The 25722-nt window shown below is 41.9% G+C and overlaps 1 protein-coding gene across 1 annotated transcript in view; it reads right to left on the bottom strand.

Annotated features, from left to right (window-relative positions):
- herc1 (HECT and RLD domain containing E3 ubiquitin protein ligase family member 1) overlaps positions 1-25722 on the bottom strand; it is a 333814-nt gene that overhangs the window by 128777 nt on the left and 179315 nt on the right. The window contains exons 40-46 of the mRNA XM_048617017.1: positions 24715-24983; positions 22514-22566; positions 17694-17894; positions 10099-10273; positions 4133-4400; positions 3389-3602; positions 2718-2923 (exon numbers count right to left, since the gene is read on the bottom strand). Coding sequence (XP_048472974.1) covers positions 2718-2923; positions 3389-3602; positions 4133-4400; positions 10099-10273; positions 17694-17894; positions 22514-22566; positions 24715-24983 — 1386 coding nt within the window. The remainder of the gene's footprint in view (positions 1-2717; positions 2924-3388; positions 3603-4132; positions 4401-10098; positions 10274-17693; positions 17895-22513; positions 22567-24714; positions 24984-25722) is intronic.

Raw genomic sequence — 25722 nt, 5'->3', positions numbered from 1 at the left:
CAGCATCATAGGAGCCTCTCTGCTCCTATGATGCTGCTTGGCCTGCTGTGTTCATCCAGCCCTGCACCTAATTTATCAGTCTTACCTTATTCTCTCCCAAGTTTATCTGCCTTGATCAACTGACTTGCTCCCCTCAGCTACTGTACCTGCCTCAGCCTTTGGTTCCCATCATCTCTCCCTTACTAGTTTCAAACCTCCCAAGTAGCACGAGCAAATCTCCCTGCAAGGATATTGGTCCCCTTCTAAGTCAGGTGGAACCCATCCCTCTTACACAGGTCATTTCTACCCCAAAGTGATCCCAATGGTCCAAAAAAGTGAATCCTTGACGCCTACACCAGCTCCTCAGCCACACATTCATCTGCTTTATCCTGCTATTCCTACTCTCACTAGCACATTACACTGGTTGTAGTCCAGATATAACACCCTTGAGGACCTGCTTTTCTAACCTCCTGCCGAGGTTCCTACATTCTGTCTGCAGAACCTCATTCCTTTCCCTTCCAGTGTCGTCAGTACCAATGTGCACAACGATCTCCTGCTGGTCATTCTCTCCTTTCAGAATATTTTGCACCGACTCCAAGAATTCCTGGAATCTGGCAGCAGGGAGACAACACACCTTGCTGATGGCCACAAAAATGTGTCTGTCTGTGCCCCAGACTATTACAACTGATCGCTTGGAACCTAACATACCCCTTATTACAGTAGAACTAATCACGATACCAGAAACCTGGCTCCACACTTCCGTCAGAGGGCATCCCCTGCCCCTACTGTATTCAAAACGGCATACCTGTTTGAAATGGGGATAGCCACAGGAGACTCCTGCACTACGTGGCTATGTCTCCTACCATTAGAGCGGTCAACCATCTACCTGCATCTGTAGTGTCTCCACCTTCCTAAACCTATAATCCATCACACCCACTTTTTCTTGTAAACTCCTCATTGCCTCTAACTGCTGCTCCAATCGATCAATACTGTCCGATTGTGTCTGCTTGTGAATCCTGTCTCCAGAAACACTAAAATTCTCCCTGATTGCTCACCTCTGAAGGGAAGAGCTCATCACCCTACTAAAAGCCATTTCTGTCCCTTTACCAATCTACAGAGCCAGAAATTACCTAAAAACAAACACAATACACCTTGCTCAAAAACGCACCATTATCCCAGCCTTACTGCTCAAAAACACAGTTCTCAAATAACAATCTCCAAACCTTAATACTAAAAGTCAATTAAGAGACAAATCACAGTATAAACATAACAAAAAATAAGGCCTTACCTTACTCACTATTACAGATTTACAAAAAACACAAGATTAAGAGGTTTTATACAAGTCTTAAAATCAAATACTTAGCTGAATATGCTCCAAAACCAAAGGTCTTCCTCTTTTCCTGTAGATTCAGGCAGTAATATTTTTTCAAATCACTAATACCTCTGCAGCTGTACCTGAAGCTGGATATTAGACCTCCCACTTCAGGCACAAAATTGCACTGCTTGTTTGCTATTTCAGTGAAATACAATATTCACAGCCCTTGTGCAATTTCTGTCTGACAGCTGTGAAACTACACTTGTTAGGTGATGCTTAAAAAGCTGATCTCCGAGCCTGATGCAATTCCTCAGTCTTTGACCTTGCCACATGGTCACTCATCTGAAATGCTCTCTCCTTCCTCCCTTTTAAAGTAGTTTTGTTTTTGATTTTTTATAGTAAAAAGTTCCAAAAATTTTGCAAAACTTAAAAAACAAAACAGCAAGTGTTGTCCCAAGGAAGCAAGTAAGTCAGATCAGCACTGAAAAAAATCTCAAAACCAAGAGCAGCTCCGAACGCCACGATCCTCTCCCAACTAGCATTTCTTCTTCTGATCTAGGTTAACACCCCCGTACTGAAGGAGCTGCAGTTGAAGATTCTGTCTAATGAATGCATATTAAACTAAGGCGCTAGCTACCTACTCACGTGACATTAAAGATCCTAAGGCATAATTTTGAAGAGCAGTTCTTCCTGGCATCCTGGCCAACATTTCTCTTTCAGTTAACAAAACAGAAAGCGGATTTTCAGGTCGCTATCATATTGCCGTTTGAGAGAATCTGCAGTGAGCAAATTAGCTTCAGTGTTTTCCACATTAAAGCCAGGTACCCAGAAACCACTTGGCAAAATAATCACTTCTCCCTTCAAGGCTGACTGCAGTTGGTGATGATGATTAATGCCAAGATCTTTCCTGACATTCACCAAACCAAGACCACAGCAACTCACTTCCATGCAATTCATGATCTAAGCAAATAACTTCAGTATGGTATTGATACTAGGACTAGAGGGCATTGCCTCAAAATAAAGGGAAGCAGATGTAGGACTGAGGTCAGGAGGAACTTCTTCACCCAAAGGGTTGTGAATCTGTGGAATTCCCTGCTCAGTGAAGCAGTTGAAGCTACCCTGCTGAATGTTTTTAAGGCAAAGCTAGATAAATTTTTGAACAGTAAAGGAATTAAGGGTTATGGTGAGTGGGCGGATAAGTGGGGCTAAGTCTCAACAAGATCAGCCATGATCTTATTAAATGGCGGGGCAGGCTCGAGGGGCCAGATGGCCTACTCCTGCTCCTATTTCTTATGTTCTTATGAACATCAAATATTTATAGTCTGAGATCTTCAATTCTAGCTTATTTAAGCTAACATGGTTGAAATATTTTGCAAAAAATTCCTCTCGGTTGAGACTTAGAGTATGAAAATGTATTTCTTACCCTATTCTGGTGTGCTTCAAGCTTGGTGAATGGACATTTCCGTAGGTCCCCAGACATATCAGCATAAGTCTGTGGTTTGCTCTGGTTGTCACGATCATGTGCTGCAAGAGTCCGAACAAGCTGCTGAGCAGCCCATTGTCTGTGCTGGGAAGACAGCCTAGATGATAGGCAGCAAGCTGCTAAGGCATTAGCCAGCTCCAGAGGGCCTACAGCAGAAGGATCATAGGAAGGATGGGCATACAAATGGGCAATAAAACCTGCTTAAACAAAACAATGAGACAATCCCCAGTGAATGATGGCCAAGAAAACAAAGCAATGGTATTGCACTCACCTTGCTAAAAGCTCATAATTGATCAATTAAGTTATGCAATAAATTGTTGTTACAAAAAAACTTACTAAAATCAAGGTAATTTTTACTTTCAAATCTTCAAATCAGCAATAAAAAGCAAAATACTTGTCAATTAAAACAGATCAATTAGAAGTGAAGTTTTGATCCACTGTTCATTGTCTCAGTATGTAGACAAACTGCATAATAGAAGAAAACGACTTTGGAAAAGTCATTATGGGCAAAAATACCATGCAAGTATTTTAGCCTAAAGTCAATAATTTTATGTGGCTTCTCATCATAATCAGAAGGGTTCACGTGGCAACTTTCACATGACTGCACATACCTCTTTTTTCCGTCTCTGTCTTGTCATAATTTGGTCTCAGTTTGGCTCCCTTGTCAGCAAGTAATGCTACCAATGCTTGGGTTACAACAAAGTTTGGAGATGTCACAAGTTTATTTTCCTCAGCAATACCTCTAAGGAAACTGGGTAGAAATTTCCTCTGGATGGGATCATCTATGGTAGTGAGATTCATACCTGTTGCTGCTGAGATCAAGTTCTGAGAAGGCAAGCAAAGATGGTACAATAATGGACAATAATTTGACGTACAATAATGGACAAATCCCTTTCTTTTCCAGATGATGTTATGCCCATCGTATGAAAAAAATGACCCAAAATAAGACTAAATAAAAAATACTTTTTCTCAAAAGTTTACACAATAAACCAAAAGTTAAGTTGAAGAGCAAGTTTGAAACATTAGTATAGTTATCCACATTTAAATTACATTCTAGTACTGTGGATTTTGTTTTAGCATGGCTTGTAAATGAGGGAATGTACCAGAATAACATGGACCCCTATTTCATTTAGCACAGTTACTGGCAAGAAGTGGACTGCAATTGCACACATTGTCTGTTTTACTGTTAAACACTCCCTGCTGCATCACGTACTGGCTCTGCCAACACACTTGTGCCTCCTCCTGTTTGCTGCTTCCACTTTCCCTCACCCTCATGCTCCACTCAGATTGTAATGTCCTGAAGTTCTTTCATCAATATATCACAACATTAGTTATACAGTTTGCAGACGTTTTACCTGTGTACAGAGTTGAACAAGTAGCTTTGCAGCACTTGGGCTATTAGAAGCTAAACAGCCCACTGCAGTGCTCAGGTAGGCAAGGCAGGAAATCGGTTTGTTAACTTTGCTATGAACTCCACGAGGACGATCTGAAGTGCTGGTTGCACCCGGACTCGGAGAAAGACCTGCTCTACTGGCTGCAGCCAGACACATCAACCGAACCAAGGTCTTGATATCAGTCAATCCCAAAGACTCCAGACCTGCTGCCAGACTGCAACTAGAACCACTAGAAGTAACAAAAGGTTAGGAGTTAGATACTAGTAACATTCCTTGACAAAGAAAAAGTTCTCAAAACCTATCACAGTATTCCATAAACAATACAATTCTTCACTCAAAACTTCTCATCATAAAAACAATTGTTCCTGATTAAGGGACGATTACGTGATTAAAGTAATGCAAGTGTTAGGTTTTATGACAGCAAAACGGTTCTTGGCAGATTTAGTTCTGAGCAAAATAAAGTAGAAAAATGAAACATGAATTCTGTTTGATAAGAATTTATTACTGGTTTTTACAACTGAAGAATACAAATTCTATTATCACCTTTTGCATAAGGGTGAAGCACACGTCTTCAGCGTTTTCTGTTACATACTATGTGATTCGCTAAAGAAAACGCAGGTGTCATTTGAAAAATAATTTGGACACAGTGCAAATGAAAAGGAAAATGGTTTCTGTTGCAACACAACAATAAGGAAATGCAACTGTTTTGCAAAAAACTGCAAAATAAAATTCAATCTCAATATAGTTGAAATTTCATGATTTAGCCACATGCTATAGTAAGCAGAAATAAAAACAGAGGGTGGCAGAGAGACTGAAGAGCATGCTGGGACAAGATGGCTCAGCCACCACAATTGAACAGCGGATCACAGAAGAACCCGGTGTGAAAGGGCGGTAAAGATTGTATTGTAAATTAAGTAACCAGTTAATTAAAGATTGCTAACAAAACAGTTTGAGAGGGGCTGCAGTGTGGTGTAAGTGCTGCTGGCTGGTATAAGTGTGGGCTTAGGTGACCACCAGGCTTCAATGAGAAAGGTGGGCAAGGTAAAGGCAAGCTAAGATTCTTTTATCTTTCTTACTGTAAAAGGGGCAGAGATAGCAGTTATGGCAGTGGTATGCTCCTTTAGCCAGATGTGGGAGATCAGGGAGCAGTCTAGTGTCCCTGGCGACTACGTCTGCAAGAAACGTGACTGGCTGCAGCTCCTCACAGTGGTTTGGTTGAACACACTGAGGAGCTTACAGAGGCAGAGAGTGTGACAGACACTAGTTACGGGGAGGTGGTCACACCACAGGTTCAGTTAGGTAGATGGGTGACCGCTAGGAGAAGCAGGCATATAGTGCAGTCTCCTGTGGCTATTCCCCTCTCTAACAGGTATACGGTTTTGGAAATTGTTGCAGGGGAATAGCCTTTCTAGGGAGTATAACAGCAACTGCCAGACCTGTGGCACCACAACTGGTTCCGCTGTAGAACAAGGTCGGGCAAAGTCCAAGAGAGTGACAGTGGTATGACACTCCCTAGTTAGGGGTGCAGATAGGTTTTCTTGTGGCTGCATTTCAGACTCCAGGATGGGGTGTTGCCTCCCTGGTGCCAGGGTCAAGGACATCTCCAAACAGTGCCATGAAATTCTTAAGGGGGAGGGTAAGCAGCCACAGGTCATTATCCACATTGGCAACCAATGACACAGCGAGAAAAAGAGGGATGAAGTCATGCTGAGTGAGTACAGTGAGAGTTAGTAAAGAGGTTGAAAAGCAGGACCTCGAGATTACTAATCTCTGGGTTATTACCAGTACCACATGCTAGTGAGGCAAGGAATAACAAGATAGGATAGATGAATGCGTGGCTAAAGGAGTCGGTGCAGGGACAGGGTTTCAAGTTCATGGATCATTGGGAACTCTTCTGGGGCAGGGGTGAACTGTAAAAGAGGAAGGAGTAGCACTTCAACTGGAGGGGAACCAATATCCTCGCAGGGAGGTTCACGAGTGTTATTCAGGACAGTTTAAACTGGAGTGGTAGGGGCTGGGGACCAGAGCATCAGGTTAGCTCTGATGAGGGGTAAGGCAGATGTTAGGACCAGTAAGTCAGAAAGGAAAGATAGGCACAGACAGTTAAGTTAACACAATGGGACTGATAGGCTGAAGTGTGTTTATTTCAATACAAAAAGTATTATAGGTAATGCCGATGAGCTTAGAACCTGGACCTTACAACATGGGACTATAATGTTTTGGCCATTACAGAGACTCGGCAGAGGGAGGGACAGGACTGGCTGCTGCTCAGCATTCCAAGGCTTTGTTATTTTCGACAAGATAGAGAGGAAGGTAGAAGAGGTGGAGGAGTTGCTTGTCTATTCAGGGAGAATGCCATATCTGCACTCAGAGGGTATACTGGAGGGCCGATTCACTGAAGCAAATGGATACAGCTCAAAAATAATCACTCTGATTGGATTATACTATAAGCCCACCAACAGCCACTGAAACATTGACCAACAAAATATGTAGACAAACTATATAAAGGCGCAACAACAGGGTTGTCAGAGTGGGTGACTTTAAATTCCCCAGTATTGATTGGGACTTAGACGGGGCCGAATTTGTTAAGTGCATCCAAGAGGGTTTCTTGAAACACTATGTGGGTAGCCCAAATGGAGGATGGGCCATACTGAATCTTCTATTGGCTAGGTGACTGATCTTTCAGTGGGACAGTACTTTGGAAACAGTGATCACAACTCCTGAAGTTTTAAGATAGCTAAGAACTAGCATAAGTCAGGATCTTGCCTTACGGTACTATATTGAGGGAGGGCAAATTAAATCAGTACTTGGCAGGAACTAGGGAGTGTTAATTGGGGGAAACCGTTATCGGGCTAGTCCATATTTGTTCAAAGACCGACTGATCAGAGTTCAGGACCGGTATGTTCCAGTAAGAAGGAAGGACAAGGATGGCAGGGTATGGGATCCTCAGATAATGAGGGAGGTTGTCAATGCAGTCAAAATGGAAAAAGAGCTTATGTAAGGTTTAGGAAGCTAAAACTGGACAGGACCCATGCGGAATTTAAAGAAAAACAGGAGAAAAACTCAAGCCAGGAACGAGGAGAGCAAGAAGGGGCTATGAAAAGACCTTGATAAGAAGGGTCAAAGAGAATCCAGAGGTATGCTATACTTACGTTAAAAACAAGAGAAGAACTAGGAAGAAGGTAGGACCACTCAAGGATAAAGGTGGGAACCTGTGCTTGCAGGCAGCGGATGCAGGAAAGATCCTAAATGAGTACTTTGCATTGGTATTCACCAAGCAGGATACGGAGGATTGTGAGATTAATGCAGAGCATGCTAATCTGCTGAGGCATTTTAAGATCAAGAAAGAATTGGTGTTGGGTCTCTTGAAGAGCATTAAGATGGATAAGTCCCCAGAGCCCGAAGGTATCTACCCCAGGTTACTGAGAGAGGCAAGAGAGGAGATTGCTGGGGCCTTGACCAAGAACTTTGTATTCTCATTAGCCATTGGAGGGGTCCTGGAGGACTGGCGAGTAGCTGAAGTTGTTCCTCTGTTCAAGAAGGGAAATAGGGATAAACTAGGAGCCTATAGACCGGTGACTCACATCAGTGGTTGGGAAGCTATTGGTGGAAATTCTTACGGATAGGATTTACGCGCTTTTGGAAAAGCATGGCCCTAATTAGAGACAGTCAGCATAGGTTTGTGTGGGGCAGGTCACGGCTTACTAACTTGACTGAATTTCAAGGGCATGAGCAGGCCCTTTGGCTTAACAAGTCCACACTGATCCTCAGAGCATCCCGCCCAGACCCATCCCCCTCTAACCCACCTAATTTACACATCCCTGAACACGACAGGTGATTTAGCATGTCCAATCCACCTAGCCTGCACATCTTTGGACTGTGGGAGGAAACCAGAGCAAACTCATGCAGACACAAGGAGAACGTACAAACTCCACACAGATAGTTGCCTGAGGGTGGAATTGAACCCAGGTCCCTGGCGCTGTGAGGCAGCAGTGCTAACCACTGACCCACCGTGCCGCCCAAAATAAATGCTTCCAATGCCGTGTAATTGCCAACCTGCAATGTCTAAACAAATTTTAGAAAGGCTTTTGACAAGGTCCCTCAAGGTAGGCCATCCACAAGATTAAGATGCATGGAATCCATGATGACTTGGCCACTTGGATTCAGAATTGGCTTGCCCAGTGTGGAAGATGATAGTGCTGAAGAGTGTTTTACCAACTGCAGGTCCGTGATTAGTGGCATTCCGCATGGATCTGAACTCAGACCTTTGCTGTTTGTGATATATATAAATGACTTGGATGAAAACGTAGATGGGCGGGTTAGTAAGCTTGTAGACAATAAAAAGGTCAGTGGGGTTGTGGATCGTGTAGGATGTCAAAGGTTACAGCCGATTATAGATCAATTGCGTACATAGGCGGAGAAATGGCAGATAGAGTTAAATCGAGATAAGAGAGAGGTTCTGTGCTTTGGGAGATCAAATTTTAAGGAAAAATATACAGTCAATTGATGGACCCTGAACAGCATTGATGCAGAGAGGGATCTTGGGAGTCAAGTCCATAGGCCCCTGAAAGTGGCCACTCAAGTAGATAGGGTGGAGATGAAGGCGTATGGCATGCTTGCCTTTGTTGGTCAGGGAAATTGAGTAAAAGAGTCAGGATGTCATGTTGCAGCTTTATAAGACTTTGGTTAGGTTACACTTAGAGTATTGCATTCAGTTCTGGTCAGCACATTACAGGAAGGAAGTGGAGGCTATGGAGCGAGAGTGCAGAAGAGGTTTAGCAGGATGAAGCCTAGATTAGAGGGTATGAGCTAGGAAAGGCTAGAAGAAAATCAGGTTGGTTTTCTCTGGAGCAGCAGAGGCTGATGGGAGACTTGATGGAAGTTTATAAAATTATGAGATGCGTACATGGGGTTGAGGGTCAGAATCTTTGTCCCAGAGTTGAAATGTCTAACATGAGGGGCAATACATTTAAGGTGAGGGGGTCTAAGTTCGAAAGTGATGTGACTGGCAAGTTTTTCTTTTACAGAGTGTGGTAGAAATCTGCAACGCACTGCCAGGGCTGGTGGAGCAGATATAATAGGGGTGTTTAAGGGACTTTTAGATAAGCATATGAATGCGCAACTAATCAAGGGATACAGGCCAAGGGCAGGCAGAAGAGATTATTTAATTTGGAGTCATATTTGACACAACATCGTGGACCGAAGGGCCTGTTCCCATGCTATATTGTTTGATGTTACTCTCACTAGTATTTAATCCACCTTTATCTATGACAGAATGACTGCCTAGGATACTTTTTAGTTGTGTAGCATGTCTCAAGTTAAAAATTATGTTGATGCATTTTCAGAAGAATGAAATTGGGTAAGGGTTAAAGGAAAAACACCATTCAAAAGTTTCCTTTCACAGAAGTTTTCAAAAAGTTTAGAAGTGACATTCAAATGTAAACAGAATTTTCTAAAGCCTCAATGAAAGCAGACCAAAATTGAACAATTCCTTACAAATGGGAATTTACATGAAGGGAAAATTCTTAAACAGTACCAGACTAATCTCAGGGAGGTGGTTGCTGGGGGTAAAGTCACTGGACCAGTAATCCAGAGCTTCAGGTTCATGATTTGAAGACATGGGTTCAAATTCCGCCATACCAGATTTAAAAATTAAAGAATTAAAAAAAACGACAACCATATAACCACTGTCAATTGTTGTAAAAACCTATTTGGTTCACTGATGTCCTTAGGAAAGAAAATCTGCCATTCTTACCTTCTGGCCTACAGGTGGCTGCAGATCCACTGCAACTTGTTTGAATCTCAACTGCCTTCTATGCAATTAGGGAGGGATAATAAATGGTAGCTTAGAAACCCACATCTCATGAACAAAAAAAAAAATCACACTCATTGAACAATCATTTAATAAAAAATTAAAATCCTCCTACCTGACAGATAGCAGTGAAAGAGCTCTCATGACCATGGTCCTTGCTAGAAGGACCTGTGCTGCTGCAGTCACTCGCCTCAAGGCCATAACTCGGTCATGTGGATTGTGTAGGGCTGCTGCCTGTTCTCCAAGTGTCACTCTACCAGACGAACATTTATCTACCGATCCAAAGCAACCTTGACAAAGAACAAGCAAATTTCCTTGTTACTGCACAAGAAAAGGATCATGTGGCAAGTTGAGTTGGGGAGGATGAAAGAGCATCAGGCACAACACAACATGGGGCATGGTGAGAAGATAGCAGATGATAAACTAAACTATGACTACCTTGCTCTGTCCCTAATACCCTGCACCTTCCTTTGGTTAAATTATTTGTTGAGTCTTCTTTCAGAAGATGCAGCAACTGTTTCAGCTGTTCAAAACATTGCATGCTCTAAGATAAGGTCCCTTGTGCAAAATTAAAGCACATGGGATCATAAAATCCCTCGCATAGGAGGCGGCAATTTGGCCCATCAAGTCCACACAGACCCTCTGATCAGCATCCCACCCAGACGCATCCCTCTTGCCCAATCCCTGTCACCCTGCATTAACCCCCACAGCTAAACCACCTAGCCTGCATGCCCCTGGACACTATGGGCAATTTAGCATGGCCAATCCACCTGCACATCTTTGGACTGTGGGAGGAAACTGGAGCACCCGGAGGAAACCCATGCAGACTTGGGGAGAATGTGCAAACTCCACACAGACAAATGTCCAGGCGGGAATCGAACCCAGATCCCTGGTGCTGTGAGGCAGCAGCGCTAACCAGAGCCACCATGACAGGGGGCAAGATAACAAGGTGTGGAGCTGGAGGAACACAGCAGGCCAGGCAGCATCAGAGGAGCAGGAAAGCTGACATTTCAGGTCTGGACCCTTCTTCAGATTTTTCTTGTTATCTCAGACTCCAGCATCGGCAGTTCCTACTATATGATAGGGGGCAATATGCTAATAGGCTAGAAACAGTGTGGGAATAAAGGGGTCTTGCTCTGCAAGGCAGGCAAAGATTAATGAAATACTGCAAAGATTAGTGCTTGGGACCAGCTATTCACAATATATATTTCTGACAATGGATAATGGAACCAAATGCAACATTTCCAAGTTTGCTGATGACACAAAATTGCTTGGGACAGAGTTGTGAGCAGGATGCAAGACGACTTTAAGGTGTTTTAGACAAGTTGAGTGAGCGTGCAGATGCAGGACAATGTGGTCAAACAAAGTTATACAGTTCACTAAGAAAAACAGGGAGGAAGAGCAATATTTGGATTGCAATGCATTGGGAACTGTTTAAGTACAGAGGAATGAGTGCCCTTGTACATCAGTCATTGAAAGGAGACAGGCAGATAAAGTGATGGAAGACGTCATCAAAAGTGCTATCTAGCAGCACCTGCTTAGCAGTAACGTGCTCAGTGATGCCCAGTTTGGATTCTGTCAAGGCCGCTCAGCTCCTGATCTCATTATAGCCTTAGTTCAAACATGGACAAAATAGTTCAATTCCAGAGGTGAAGACAGAGTGACAGACCTTGACGACAAGGCTGCGTTCGACTAAGTGGTATCAAGAAACTTGAACAAAACCAGAATCAGTGGGAATCGGGGGCAAACTCTCTGCTGGTTGGAGTTATACCTGTCATATGTTTGTGGTTGTTGGTGGTCAGTCATCTCAGCTCCAGAACATTTCTGCAGGAGTTCTCAGGATAGTGTCCTAGCCCAAGCATCTTCAGCTGCTTTATTAATCACCTTCCCTCCATCATCGGGTCAGAAATGGGGATATTCGCCAATGGTTGCACAGTGTTCAGCATTATTCATGACACCTTTCCATAGAATTCCTACAGTGTGGAAACCATTCGGTCCAACAAGTCCACACTGACCCTCTGAAAAGCATCTCACCCAGACCCAACCCCCTTCTCTCTCCTTGAAACCCCATGTTTCTCATGTCTAACCCATCTAACCTACACATCCCTACTATGGGTAATTTAGCACGGCCAATCCACCTAACTTGAACACCTTTGGACTGAAAGAGGAAACTAGAGCACCTGGAGGAAATCCATGGGGAGAATATGCAAACTCCACACAGACAGTCACCCAAGGGTGGAATTGGACACAGATCCCTGTGCGCTGAGGCAAGTGCTAATCACTGAGCCACCATGTTGCCCTCAGATACTAAGTCAGCCCATGTTCAAATGCAACAGGATCCGGACAATATTCAGGCTTGGGCTAACAAGTGGTAAGCAACATTTAGAACATAGAACATTACAGCACAGTACAGGCCCTTCGGCCCTTGATGTTGCGCCAACCTGTGAAACCAATCTGAAGCCCATCTAACCTAAACTATTCCAGTATCATCCATATGTTTATCCAATGATGTGCAACACAAATGCTGAGCAATGACCATCTCCAATAAGAGACAATCTAATCATCGCCCCTTGACATTCAATGGTTCTACCATCACTAAATTCCCCACTATTAACATCCTTGGGGTTAGCACTGACCAGAAATTCAGTAGATCTCCCCACATAAACACAGTGACTACAAGAGCAGGTCAGAGCCTTGGAATACTGCAGCGAGTAACTCACCACCTGACTCACTAAAAGGTTGTCTACTATCTACAAGGTAGAAGTCAGGATTGCGATGGAATATTGCCCACTTGTCTGAAAAGGTGCAGTTCCAACAATGCGCAAGCTTGACACCATCCAGGACAAAGCAGCTGGTTTGACTGCACCGCATTCACAAATCCCCACTCCCTCCACCACAGATGCTCAGTAGCAGTAGTACGTATATTCTAGGAGATGCACTGCTGAACTTCACCCAAGATCCTTAGAAAGCACTTTCCAAACTCAGAAATACTTACATCCAGAAGGACAAGGGCAGCAGATACATAGGAACATTATCACCTGCAAGTTCCTCTCCAAGCTACTCACCATCCGGACTTGGAAATAAAATGCCATTAGGGTGTCACTGGGCCAAAATTCTGGAATTCCTTCCCTTAGGTCTTTGCAGGGCAATCGACAGCATATGGACTTCAGTGGTTCAAGAAGGCAGCTCGCCATCACATTCTCAAGGGCAACATGTTGGTTAATAAATGTTGGCCAGCCAGCAATGCCCACATACCACAAGTAAATAAAAAAGGTGCAGCAAGCAATTAGGAAGGCAAATAATATGGTCTTCAGTGCAAGGGAATGAGAGTTCAAAATTAGGGAGGTCTTCCTGCTGTCATACAGGGCATACTTTACATAGAAGGAGTGCAGCAGAGGTTCATTCGGCTGGTGCCAGCAAAGGCAGGATTGTCCTATGAAGTAAGATTGGTTTGTCTGGGTCTGTACGAGAGAGTCATACTGCACAGAAACAGAACCTTCAGTCCAACCAGTTCATGCTGACCATAATCTCAAATGAAATTAATTCCATCTGCTTGCGTTTTAGCCCATATCCCACCAAAACATTTATTAATCACGTATTTATCTAAAGGTCTTTTAAATGTTCTAACCATACCTGCATCCATCACTTCCACCGGACGTTCATTCCACACACAATCCACTTGCTGTGTAAAACAAATTGTCCCTCATGTCTTTTTTAAATCATTCTCCTCTCACCTTAAAATATGCCCCCGAGTCTTCAAATCCCCAACCTAAAGAAAAGACACTATTTATATCCCTCATGATTTTGTAAATCTCTGTAAGGTCACCCCTCAACCTCCTATGCTCCAGTCAAAGAAATCCCCGTCCTATCCAGCCTCTCCTTACAACTCAAACCGTCCATTCCCAGCATCTTGGTAAATCTCTTCAGAACCTTCTCCAGCTTGATCGCGTCCTTCCAAGAGCAGAGACACCAAAACTGGACACAGTACTCCAGAAGAGCCTCACCAACAAGAGTTTAGGAGTTTATTTATTTAGTTTATTCACTAGAGTTTAGAAGGATGAGACAGGATCTGATTGAAACGTACAAAATCCTAACAGGGCTGGACAGACTAACAACAGGGAGTATGTCTTCTCTGGCTGGGGAGTCTATAACCAGGGGACACAGTCTCGGGATAATGGGGAAGGCCATTTAGGACTGAGATAAGGAAAACCACTTTACTCAAAAAGGGTAGGAACTTGTGGAATTCTCGACCACAGAAATCACTGAATATATTCAAGAAAAAGAGATAAACATTTGTAGAATTTAAAGGCATCAAGGTGTATAGGCAGAAAATAGGAATATGACTTTAACATACAGGATCGGCCATAGTGAATGGTAGACTGGCTCAAAGGGGCAAAAAGCTGACAGTTGCTCCTAGATTGTGTAACTGCATTCTGTCTGTGCTCTAAAAAAATCTTTATTTAAAGACATTAATGCAACATGTCTCCACATTCTCACTGACGATTTTGAGCAACTGACACCCTAACTCAGGAAAGACAGGGAATAATGCTTACTGCTCAGATGAATATCCTACAAATTTTCTGCTGTAGTTAGTGCTATCTCAATTTCCTAATATTTCTCTTCTCTACTTTTCTACACATGGTATCATTTTGGCCCAGCAGACAATTGACAGTTTTTATCATTCTACAGATTTGCCATTTTCATACTTTGGGATCAATCTGTTCCTAGATTTCAAATATGAACAACTTAAATAATGATTTTTTTTTGTGACAAAAAGCAGGACAAATCTACTGCAATCAACTAATGGCCCAACTCTACTCTCAAAATTAAAACTGATCAAAGAGAGCTTGTCGACAGTGCTATCAAACAGCACTTCCTCTTGAAGAACAAAGAACAGTACAGCCCAGGAACAGGCCCTTTTGCCAACCAAGACTGCACCGACACATGATGCCTTTCTAAACAAAAATCCTTTTCTTCTCCATGGTCCATATCCCTCCATTTCCTGCCTAACCATAGGCAGGATGCCTCTTAAATGTTGCTATTCTATCTGCCTCCACCACCTCCTCTGGCTGTACATTCCAGGCATGTCCCATCCTGTGTGTAAAAAACTTGCCTTTCAAACTTTAAACTTACCCCCTTTTAACTTAAACCTATGTTCCCTAGTAACTGACATTTCTACCCTGGCAAAAGGACTCCGACTATCCATTCAATTCCATGCCTCTCAATTTTGTAAGCTTCTGTCAGATCGTGCCTCATCGTTTAACATTCAAGTGAAAACAAACCACGTTTGTCCAATTTCTCCTCACTGCTAATATCCTCCAAACCAGATAACATGCTGGTAAACTGTGCCTCCACATCCTTCTTGCAGTGTGGTGAGCAGAACTGTACAAAATACTCCAAATGTGGCCTTAACTTCTGCAACACGACATGCCAATTTTCACAACTTTGCCCCGACCAATAAAAGCAATCATACTACATGCCTTCCGGATCACCTTATGCACTTCTGTTGCCACTTTCAGGGAACTGTGGGTCTGTACACCTAGATCCCTCTGTATGTCGATGCAACTAAGGGCTCTGCCATTGACTGTATACTTCCCTCTGCCCAAGTCTCCAGCCTACCTATATCTTGCTGTATCCTCTGGCAATCCTCCTCATTATTCTCAGCTCCCCCAGTCTTTAAGTTGTCTGGAAATCAGGCCACCGATATTTTCCTGCAAATCATTTATTTAAATTACAAACAACAGAAATCCCAGCACTTCGTAACACCACTGGTCATGGATCTCCAGTCAGAAAAACACCCTTCCACCGCTACTTTGTCATCTAAGACAAAGCCAGTTCTGTATCCAGCTTACCAGCTCACTTTGGATCCCATGTGACTTCATCCTTTATATCATCTTGCTGTGAGGGATCTTGTCAAAGACCTTGCTAAAGTACATACTGACAACATCTCCTGCCCCGCCCTCACCAATCATCTTTGTCACTTCCTCAAAAAACTCGGAAGTTTGTAAGATACGATCTCCCCCGCACAAAGCCACGCTACCGATCACTCATAAGTCTATATTTTTCAAATGTAAATAAATCCTGAGAATCCTCTCCAATAATTCAACTACCACTGACGAAAGGCTCAGTGGCTTGTAATGTCCCAGTTTATCCCGGTTGTCCTTCTTAAATAAAAGGAACAATGTTGGCTATTCTCCAATCCTCTGGTACCTCTCCTGTGACTAAAGAGGATACAGAGATTTCGTACAAGGCCCAGTAATTTCCTCACCTGTCTCTCTAGCATTCTGGGATGCATCAGGTCCTGGGGACTTGCCTACCTTAATGCTTTTTAAAATACTCAAATTTTTTTTAAATGATGAAAAGTATACTGACCAATAGTCAAGTCTATTTGACTTTACTTAGATTAAAATATAGAAAACGGGAGCAACAGTAGGCTATTTGGTCCTTCAAGCCTGCTCCAACATTCAATATCTTCATGGCTGATCATCCAGTTCCTATTTCCATTTGCTCCCATACCCTGTGATCCCTTTAGTTCCAAGAACTGTATTTAACACTTTGTGACAATTAATTAACAGGATCACCAAATTTTAGGTAAAGAAAGTTTTCCTCACCCCAGTCTTAAATGACCCTGTATCCTTAAATTGTGCGCCTTGGTTCTGGATACCCCAATCACTGAGAACAACATTCACTTGCATACCCTGTTTAGTCCTGTTAGAATTTTACAGGTTTCTATGAGATCCTCCCTCATTGTTCTAAACTCCAGTAAATATTGTCCAGTCTCTTATCTGTGTGCCAGACAGAGGGCCTCATCTGCACTGCAGAATTCCATAATTGTTTCTCAGAAATGGGAAAGGAAATTGATTTAAGTCAGGAGATCTGAGCAGGCTCAAGGGGATGTATGGTTTATAGCTCATCCTATTTCAGATATTCTAATGAAGTGGTACTAGCTACTCTTCCCATAGAACCCATCTCTCCTTGATGTCTAACCTGAAAAGTCACATTGTAGGCAAATCTTCCCTTTGTTCCACAGTGTCTCATGCACTTTCTTAGAACACCCAACTTCCTCTTGCTGCTACAGCACTCAAGAAAAATAAAAAATATCAAAAATATGGTAAAAGAACAAATGCCCCAAAGAAATTAAAGCAAGGTGGCACCAGCGCCAGGGACCCCAGTTCAATTCCACCCTCGGTCTGTGAGGAGTTTGCACATTCTCCCCGTGTTTGCATGGATTTCCTCAGGGTGCTCCGGTTTCCTCCCACAGTCCAAAGATGTGCAGGCTAGGTGGATTGGCCATGCTAAATTGCCTGCAGTGTTCAGGGATGTGTAGATTAGGTGGGTTATATGGGGGTGGGTCTGGGTGGGATGCTCAAAGGGTCGGTGTGGACTTGTTGGGCCAACGGGCCTGTTTCCACACTGTAGGGATTCTACGATGATGATTCTATGATTAAATGTTAAGAGGGAGTAAAAAAAAAAGTGTTTTTCTTATATTAACCGTGAACTTTATTGTTATGTACAAACTGACTTTTCAAAGTGCTAATAGTCTGCAGCAGGGGAGCAAATTAAATCTTGCTTTTTTATTTTTGATGAGTTTGCAATTTTTCTCAATATTGCTGAGAAACTTGTCTTGGCAATGTTCCAATTTTTACATTTTTAATGATATGCTATAAACAATTCCAACATTATTTCACTGTAGATTGTTGTTGCACTAACCTATTTGCATAAGTGTTTCTTCCATACTGTTGGTTGCTGTTACCATGGCAACAGATGCTCCCAGTGGATCATTGTCAGGAAACTGCACTGGCTCAGGTACAATTCTTCGTTCATTCAAGCCAAGGGGTCCAGCCAACAACTCAAACTCTTCCTCTCCAGTCAGCTTCTCGTCCTCATCAACATCTAACATGTCCCAGTCTTCTGAAAGAGTAAGACAAAGAGGCATCGGTAAGTACAGAACTATGAGTTTGACGTTTTGACACTATGTGGGACAAAGCCACCCCATGCACAACTCCCTTCACCACAGGGGCAGCAGTGTGTACCACCTGTAAGATGCACTCACCAGTGCTCCTTTGATAGCACCGTCCAAGCCTACAATCTCCATTATCTAGAACAACAAGGGCAGTAGGCAAATGGAAACGTCTCCATTCATGACCATAAATCCCTAAGGAATAGGAACACGGGTAGGCCATTTGGTTCCTCAAGGCTGCTTTGCCATTCATGGCTGATCCAACATTCCTCATGCCCACTTTGCTGTTCTTTCATTTTAACCCTGATCAAGAATCTAACTTTTCTTTGTTGACTTGTGGGATGTGGCGTCATTGGCTGAGCCAGCATTTATTGCCCATCCCTCAATGGCCTTGAGAAGATGGTGCTGACCTGCCTTCTTGGACCAACACAGTCCATGTGTAATATCTCAGCGTTAAATATATACAAGAGCTCTGCCCGCATTAGTCTCTGTGGCAAGGAATTCCAAAGACTCTCAATCCTCAGAGAAGAAATTCCTTCGTATCTTAGTTTTGAATTGAACATCTTGATTCTAAGAATATGCACCCTGGTCCTAGACTGTCCAATGGGAGGAAAGATCCTCTCAGCATTTAGCCTGCCAAGTCCCTTAAGAATCTGATATGTTTCACAGAGATCACCTCTTATTCTTCTTAACTCCAGTAAGTCAAATGCCAACCTGTTTAATCCTTATTCATAAGGCAATCCCTCCAAACAGAGGATCATACTAGTGAATGGTCTCTAAACTATGTCCAATGAAATAATATCTTTTCCCAATAAAAGGACCAAAACTGCTCACAGTAGTTCAGATGGGTCTAACGAGCATCTTGTGCAATCACAGGAAGGATCCTGAATCTTCTACTTCAAACCTGACGAAATAAGAGCCAACATTCCAATACCCTTCCTCACTACATGCATCACCTGTGTGCTAGCTTAGTGTTTTGTTCACAAGCAACTATTTGTGTTGCAGCTTTCTGCAGTTTTTCTCTATTAAAATAATAGTTCTTTTATTCTCCTTTCCAAAATGAACAACTTCATATTTTCCCATGTTATACTCCATTTGCCAACTTTTTATCATTTGCTTAACCTATTAATATCTTGTTGTCAACTGCTTTTATCCCTCATGCAACATACTTCCCCATCTATTTTTCTGTTGTCTGCAAATTTCTCTTTAGTAAATTTGCTTCCTTCCTCCAATCATTAACATATATTGGAAACAGTTGCAGTCCCAGCAAAGATCCCTGTGGAATCCTACTTGTTACAGGTCAACCACCTGAAAAGGACACCCTATCCCCACTAACTGTTTCCTTTCCGTCAGCCAATTCTCTATCCATGCCAATATCCAATATTGTACAAGGAGAAGGCAGGAGAATGTGGTTGAGAAACATGTCAGCCATGGTCAATTGGTGCAGCACAATTGATGGACCAACTAGCCGAATTCTGCTCCTACATCTTATAGTCTTATGGCTTTTATCTTATGACATGATCTTTGGAAGGTACTTTGTCAAATGCCTTCTGGAAGTCCAAATATAACAGATCCACTGGCTCCCCTCTATCCACTCAGGTTGAAACTTCCTCAAAAACTCTAATAAATAAGTCAGACATGATTTACATTTAATGAGGCCATGCTGGCTTTGCTTGATTAGTTTATAATTACCTCAAAGTACTGCTACTACTTTCTTGATAATTGATTCCAACTTTTTTCTAACAGCTGTTAGGCTAACCAGTCTGTAATTACCCACTTTTTGTCTCTCTCCCTTTTTGAATAGGAGTGTCACATTGGCAGTTTTCCAATCCACCAGCACTTCTCCAGAGTCCAAGGATTTTTAGAAAAATACAACCAATGCATCTCCAACAGTAGCTGCTTCTTTTGAGGATCCTAGAATGCAAGTCATCAGGCTAGGGGATTTATCTACCTTTAACCCATCAGTTTGTCTAAAACTACTAGTCTATTGATTCCTCTCTGTATTCTCTAATATTATTGGGATGTTCAATGTATTTTCCACTATAAAGAATGATGAAAAATATCTATTTTACTCCTCTGCCATTTCCTAGCTCCCCATAACTATCATTCCTGATTCAATTTCTACAGAGCCTATGTTCACTTTGACATCTGTCTTCCTTTTTATGTATTTAAAAAAGGCTCCAACTGTCAGATTTTATTTTCCTCGCTAGTTTGCCCTCACTTATTTTCCCTCCATTATCTTTTTAGTCCATGTTTGCTGGATTCTGACTTTATTTCAGTCTTTCAGGTTATCACTGACGTTTGTCTCTTTATATGGTTTTTCTTTCAACTTAATTCACTCCTTAACTTCCTTAATTAGTCATAGGCCGTTTTTGCCATGTCCAGAATCTTTCCTCCTTGCTAGTCGACATTTTGCTGAGAGTCGTGAATACCTCCTCAACTGCTACTGCTTGCTTACTAACTTTCCTGTTAATCTATCTGCCCAATCCACCTTAGCTAACTAACCCAATTTATTTGTCACTTATTGTAATCAGTTGTTTACTAACTTTCAAATTGATTAAACCATGTTATGATCGTAACATCTGAGAGTGTCTTTTACTCATAGGTAATTTGTTAAACCTGCCTTGTTAACTATTATCAGATCCAAGATGGCCTGTTCCCTGATTGGCTCCATGACATGCTGTTCTTGGAAACTATCCCTAATGCACTCCATAAATTCATTCCTGTAACTACCCAGCCCAACTTGCTTAATTCAACCAACATTTAGATTAATGTCACCCACAAGTATTGCTCTATTCTTTCTACATACAGTTATTATTTGTCCAGGTATACCCTTTTCTATAGTGTGGCTACTATTTGGGTTCTATACACTACTCCTACTGATACCTTCTTTCCCTTGCTGATTTTTACCTCCACCCAAATGGACTCGACATCATCCAAGCCTAAATTATCTCTCGCAACTATCCTCATTTCATCTCTCAATAACAGCGCTACCTTTTCCTTTCCTCCCGTCTTTCCAAACGGTCAAACACCCCTGAATGTTAAATTCCCATTTTTGATCTCTTTATAATCAGGTCTTCGCAATGACTATCAGGTCATATTCACTGACTTGGAAATATATCGCTGTTCCTTCGATGTTACTGCGTCAGAATCCCTGAACTTTTGCCCCAACTGTGCTGTGGATACCTACATACCGAGCCTTCAACAGTTCAAGAACGCAGCTCCAGCATTTTCTCGAGGAAAATTGGGGATGGGCAACAAATGTTTGCCTTGGCAGCAACTCGTGCATCCCATGGAAGAATAAAGTGATGGGTTTTAAATGACCAGTTCCCTGGTCCTTTAAAATGACCAGTTCCCTGGTTCTAAATCACATGCTACTTTGGGAGGGCAGTAACTGAAAGTGTAATTGTTCTCCTTTTCTCTGATGAAGAAAAATATGGAAAATCAACCTGTTCCACTGATAATATTTGTCTTCTTGTCCTAGATTCTAAAACAGAGCCAGACCAAGTAGGGAAGAAGTCAAGAAACTTTTTTTTTACATAAGGGATTGCAGAACTATGGAATTCTTTCACAAAAACAATAGATTGTATTTCAACTAACATTGAGATCAATAGATTTTTCCAACCAGGAGATATGAAGCCAAGAGAATGAATAGAGTTTGGATGCTGATCACCACAACCTAACTGAACTGCAGAACAGTTCAAAGGGCTGAATGGTATAATCCTGTTTCTTTATTCAAAAGTGGATTCCTGTCTGGCTATTGCGCATCACCAGTGCTAGTTTAGCATGGTGCACACCATATGTAATTAAAAAGAGAGATAAGTGGAGAAACTCATCCTAAACATTTAAATGGTGATCACCATCTTCAATAAAGGAAAATCTAAACCTGAATCTCTCTCCATCAATTTCCTGGGGTTAATGTTGACCAAAAAATGAACTAGACCAACCATTTCATAATTGTTAGTACAAGCAGCTCAGGCCCTAGGTATTGTGTAATGAGTAACTCACCTTCTGACTCCCCAGAGCCTGTCCACCATCTAGGCACAAGTTAAGACTACGATGGAATACTCTCTACTTGCCTGGATAAGCAGTTCCAAAAACGTTCAACAAACTCAAGACCATCCAGGAGAAAGCAGCCCATTGATCAGCGCCCCACCTGTGACCTTAGCCTTTCATGCCCTTTGCCACAAGTACACCACAGCAACAGTTTGTACCATCCACAAGATGCAGTGCAGCAACTCATCATCAAGCTGCCTTTGGCATTGCCTTTCAACCTTGCAATCTCTGCTATTTAGAAGAACAAGGGCAGCAGATATGTGGAAAAAACACTTCCTGCAACTTTCCCTCCGCCACTCACCAATCTGACTTGGAACTTTGTCACTGCTGCAGTGGTTCAAAAAGGCAGGTAATGACCACCTTTTGGGCCATTAGGAATAGGCAATAAATGCAGGCCCTGCTAACAAATGTACTCAGTGAATGAAAGAATAAAAACAAACTAAAAAGGTACCTAAAAGTGTCTAATCAATTTAAATTATCACATCACTTAAATAATTAGAAATTAAGCAAATACCTTCGTATATGCTATCTTGCTTGCCTATCAGATCTGGTGCCTGGCCTTTGTATCTGAAAAATGAACAATACTTAATAATTCCAAGAACATACGTCAACTTTAAACTGTAAATAACATACTCAAGCAATTTAGTTATTTTTACCCTTCTTGTAGAGATATACTCCAGCTTCAATCTCCAGAGCTTTTCCCTCAGAAGCTGTTACTATTCTGTGGCAAACTCGACAGTTACTCAGGCATTGCACGCTTCCACAAGCATCAAAATGGAGAGGTGCATAGCTAGCCTGACTGTCTTGGCAATATTTCTTCGGCCGTGTTCTTTGACTAAGGGAAAGGTTCTCCTGCTCTCCTTCAATTTTTATTTTTATACCCCATCAGAAGTTTCAATGAGCCTCATCTTAATCTTTGGACGAGCAGAAAGCCTCAATCATGCCTTCAGTTGCAGTTAGCCGACTGTTAATTCACTTATCTTGCCAACCATGTCCTTTAGCCTGGATGGTGTGGGAATTGAGGGAATGTTGAGATTGTCTAGAGGGAGGTGCTGATTGCATAAGGAAGTTGGGAGTTATCTGTGAGAATTTTTAAAATATATTTGTTGTCTTCCAGACGTGCCTGGGAAAGACAAGTAGAGAATGGCTGATGCCTACTCCACATAGAGTTACACAACTTTCCAGAAGTCCTAAAATAACCATTAGGATCCTCATTACTATAGGCATAGGCCCCTACATCTATTAAAGATGATTTGGAATACCAAGAAAAAAGCTCAAGCCAACATCAAGCTCGATGTGCATTCCATGTTTTGTGTTTTTTTTTGGAACTTGTACCTCGAGTCTTCCTCTCGATTTGGACTGCTACATATCACTTGCCATGGAACACAATGACATATCATGCAGCAACTTTCAGTAGCTACTCAGTACCAAAAGGTGTGAAGTGAGTTTTTAAGAAGGTTGCAGGTGTAAAACAGGAAGAAAAAAAAAAGTGTCAGGATCGAAATAACACATTGGTGAAGCAAAGTGAGCCACAGCTCAGATGACACGGCACAGGATGGGGCGGCACGATGGCTCAGCGGTTAGCACTGCTGCCTCACAGCACTAGGGACCCAGGTTCGATTCCAGCCTCGGGCAACTGTCTGTGTGGACTTTGCACGCTCTCCCCGTGTCGGTGTTTCCTCCGGGTACTCTCGATTCCTCCCACAGTCTAAAGACATGCAGGCTAGGTGGACTGGCCACGGGAAATGCAGGGTTACAGGGATAGGGTAGGGGAGTGAGTCTGAGTGGGACTTTCAGGGCTGAATGGCCTGTTTCCACACTGTAAGGATTCTATAACTATCGCTAGCTTGAGCATAATTACTTCAAAAACAATTGAACCTATTTTGAAACAGAACGCGAAATCCTTCTGAGAGATGCATGGTGTGTTCTGTATCTATGTCAACCAATGCTGCAATGGGGATTTTTTTTTGCCAGCTGGAACTCATTACATCCTCACTGAAAAGTACAAGTTTTCAATCCAGTTCAATTATTAAGGGTATTGTACGAGAGATAGAGAGGAATGGAATCTGGAATATTTAAGAATGAATTCGCTCACAGGCGCAATTTGCTAAAATCAATCTTTGAAGTGCTGTTCAGAACTTGATTCATAAATTAAGTTAAAAAAATCAAAAGTCCATTTAAGACAAAAATAATTCTAATCTGTAAAACCCTTTATGTTTTCAAAATAGAAGCATTTTTGTACTAACGTTTAGCACTCAACTGCAAATTTCTCTATAAGCTTGCACAGTTGTTCAACGTGAACATCATGGACTGCTTGGCAGCCATTGATCGCGCACAGGAAAATACTATTTAAAAGGAACCATAACAGATATGTTTGACTGATGCAATTAAATTATATCAAAATAAGCCAGGGATGAATCAAATTATAAACTCTGTTCTTCCAACAATTTCTTCAACAGAAACCATTTGAATTCACTGTACTGAGGTCGACTGATTAACGTGTTCCGATTTGGGGATTGTCAAAAAACTTAAATAAAATTTCTATCTACAACTCACATACCTCTTAATATTTATCACACAACTGAATGGGATTTATGGGGGACACTATTTAGAGTGTTTATCAGAAATCATACTTATTTACACCCACATGATCATCCCTATAAGCTTGGGAGGTAAATTATGTTATATCCTCAATTACTTGAAAACCCATCTCACCTTTCTGAAACTGGGACCTTTGTCTTGATCTTCATGGCCAGATACTTGTCCCTACAGCCACTACACAAGAGGTAGTATGGATTTCCACTCCCGCACTCACCACCAAACCAACCGTCAACATAGGACCCATTGCTGCGATAGCCTTGACGGTTGGCACTACGCCCACAGCCTGGATGGTTTCTCTTCATGTGGTGATTAAACTGACCAACATTTGCATCACAGAGTTCACAGATGACTATTTCATCTCTTTCATCAGACTCACAAATATGCTGCAGACATGTGATATAACAAATATGACAAATCAGTATGGGCTGAAATATTTACAAAGATTATTAACACACCAGGATTAAAAGTAACCCATAACCAAGTGCAAAAAAAGGAGCAAAAGCAAAATGTTAGTAACTGGTATAGAGTATCCTTGTTATTTGAACAATACTCTCAATCCAAATACCACAAGAGTAAGATTTAGTTCAAATGATTCTTGAAGAAACTAACTGCTCATCACACATTAATATTGTCAACTGCATGTTAAGTGACTGAATAAGGAGCTGGGTCTTTAACTTTTGAAGTTAAATTGCATTGGTATGCCAACTTCAAAACACAGAAATTCTAGTTTGTTGCAGGATCAAATGAGATAGTAAGGTGTGGGGGTGGAATGAATAATAATTTCATGAATGTAAGCCTGATTAAATGTGCATTATGTATCTTAAATTAAGTTCTTGATAGATTGTTTTGTAACCATTATTATTGAGGCTGCAGTTCAAAAGACTGCAAAGAAACACCAGTAGAATAAGTAGAATACTAAGAACCTCTGATCTTCACCTCTCCCTGTGCATCATCTTAATAAAATAACAGCAATGTAGAATGCACAAAACCATCTACTTATCCATGGGCAATATATTGACACTGTTTGGTGTAGTTGGAAACAAAGTAAAAGAACGATGTTCAAAATTACTTTGTTAGAGAGCTAGAAACTAGAGTCCCATAAACATTCCCATCACAGAAAGG

The sequence above is a fragment of the Rhincodon typus genome, chromosome 36 (assembly GCF_021869965.1).
Source record: "Rhincodon typus isolate 14 chromosome 36, sRhiTyp1.1, whole genome shotgun sequence".
Taxonomy (NCBI): domain Eukaryota; kingdom Metazoa; phylum Chordata; class Chondrichthyes; order Orectolobiformes; family Rhincodontidae; genus Rhincodon; species Rhincodon typus.
This window is presented reverse-complemented; position numbering and strand designations above follow the sequence as displayed.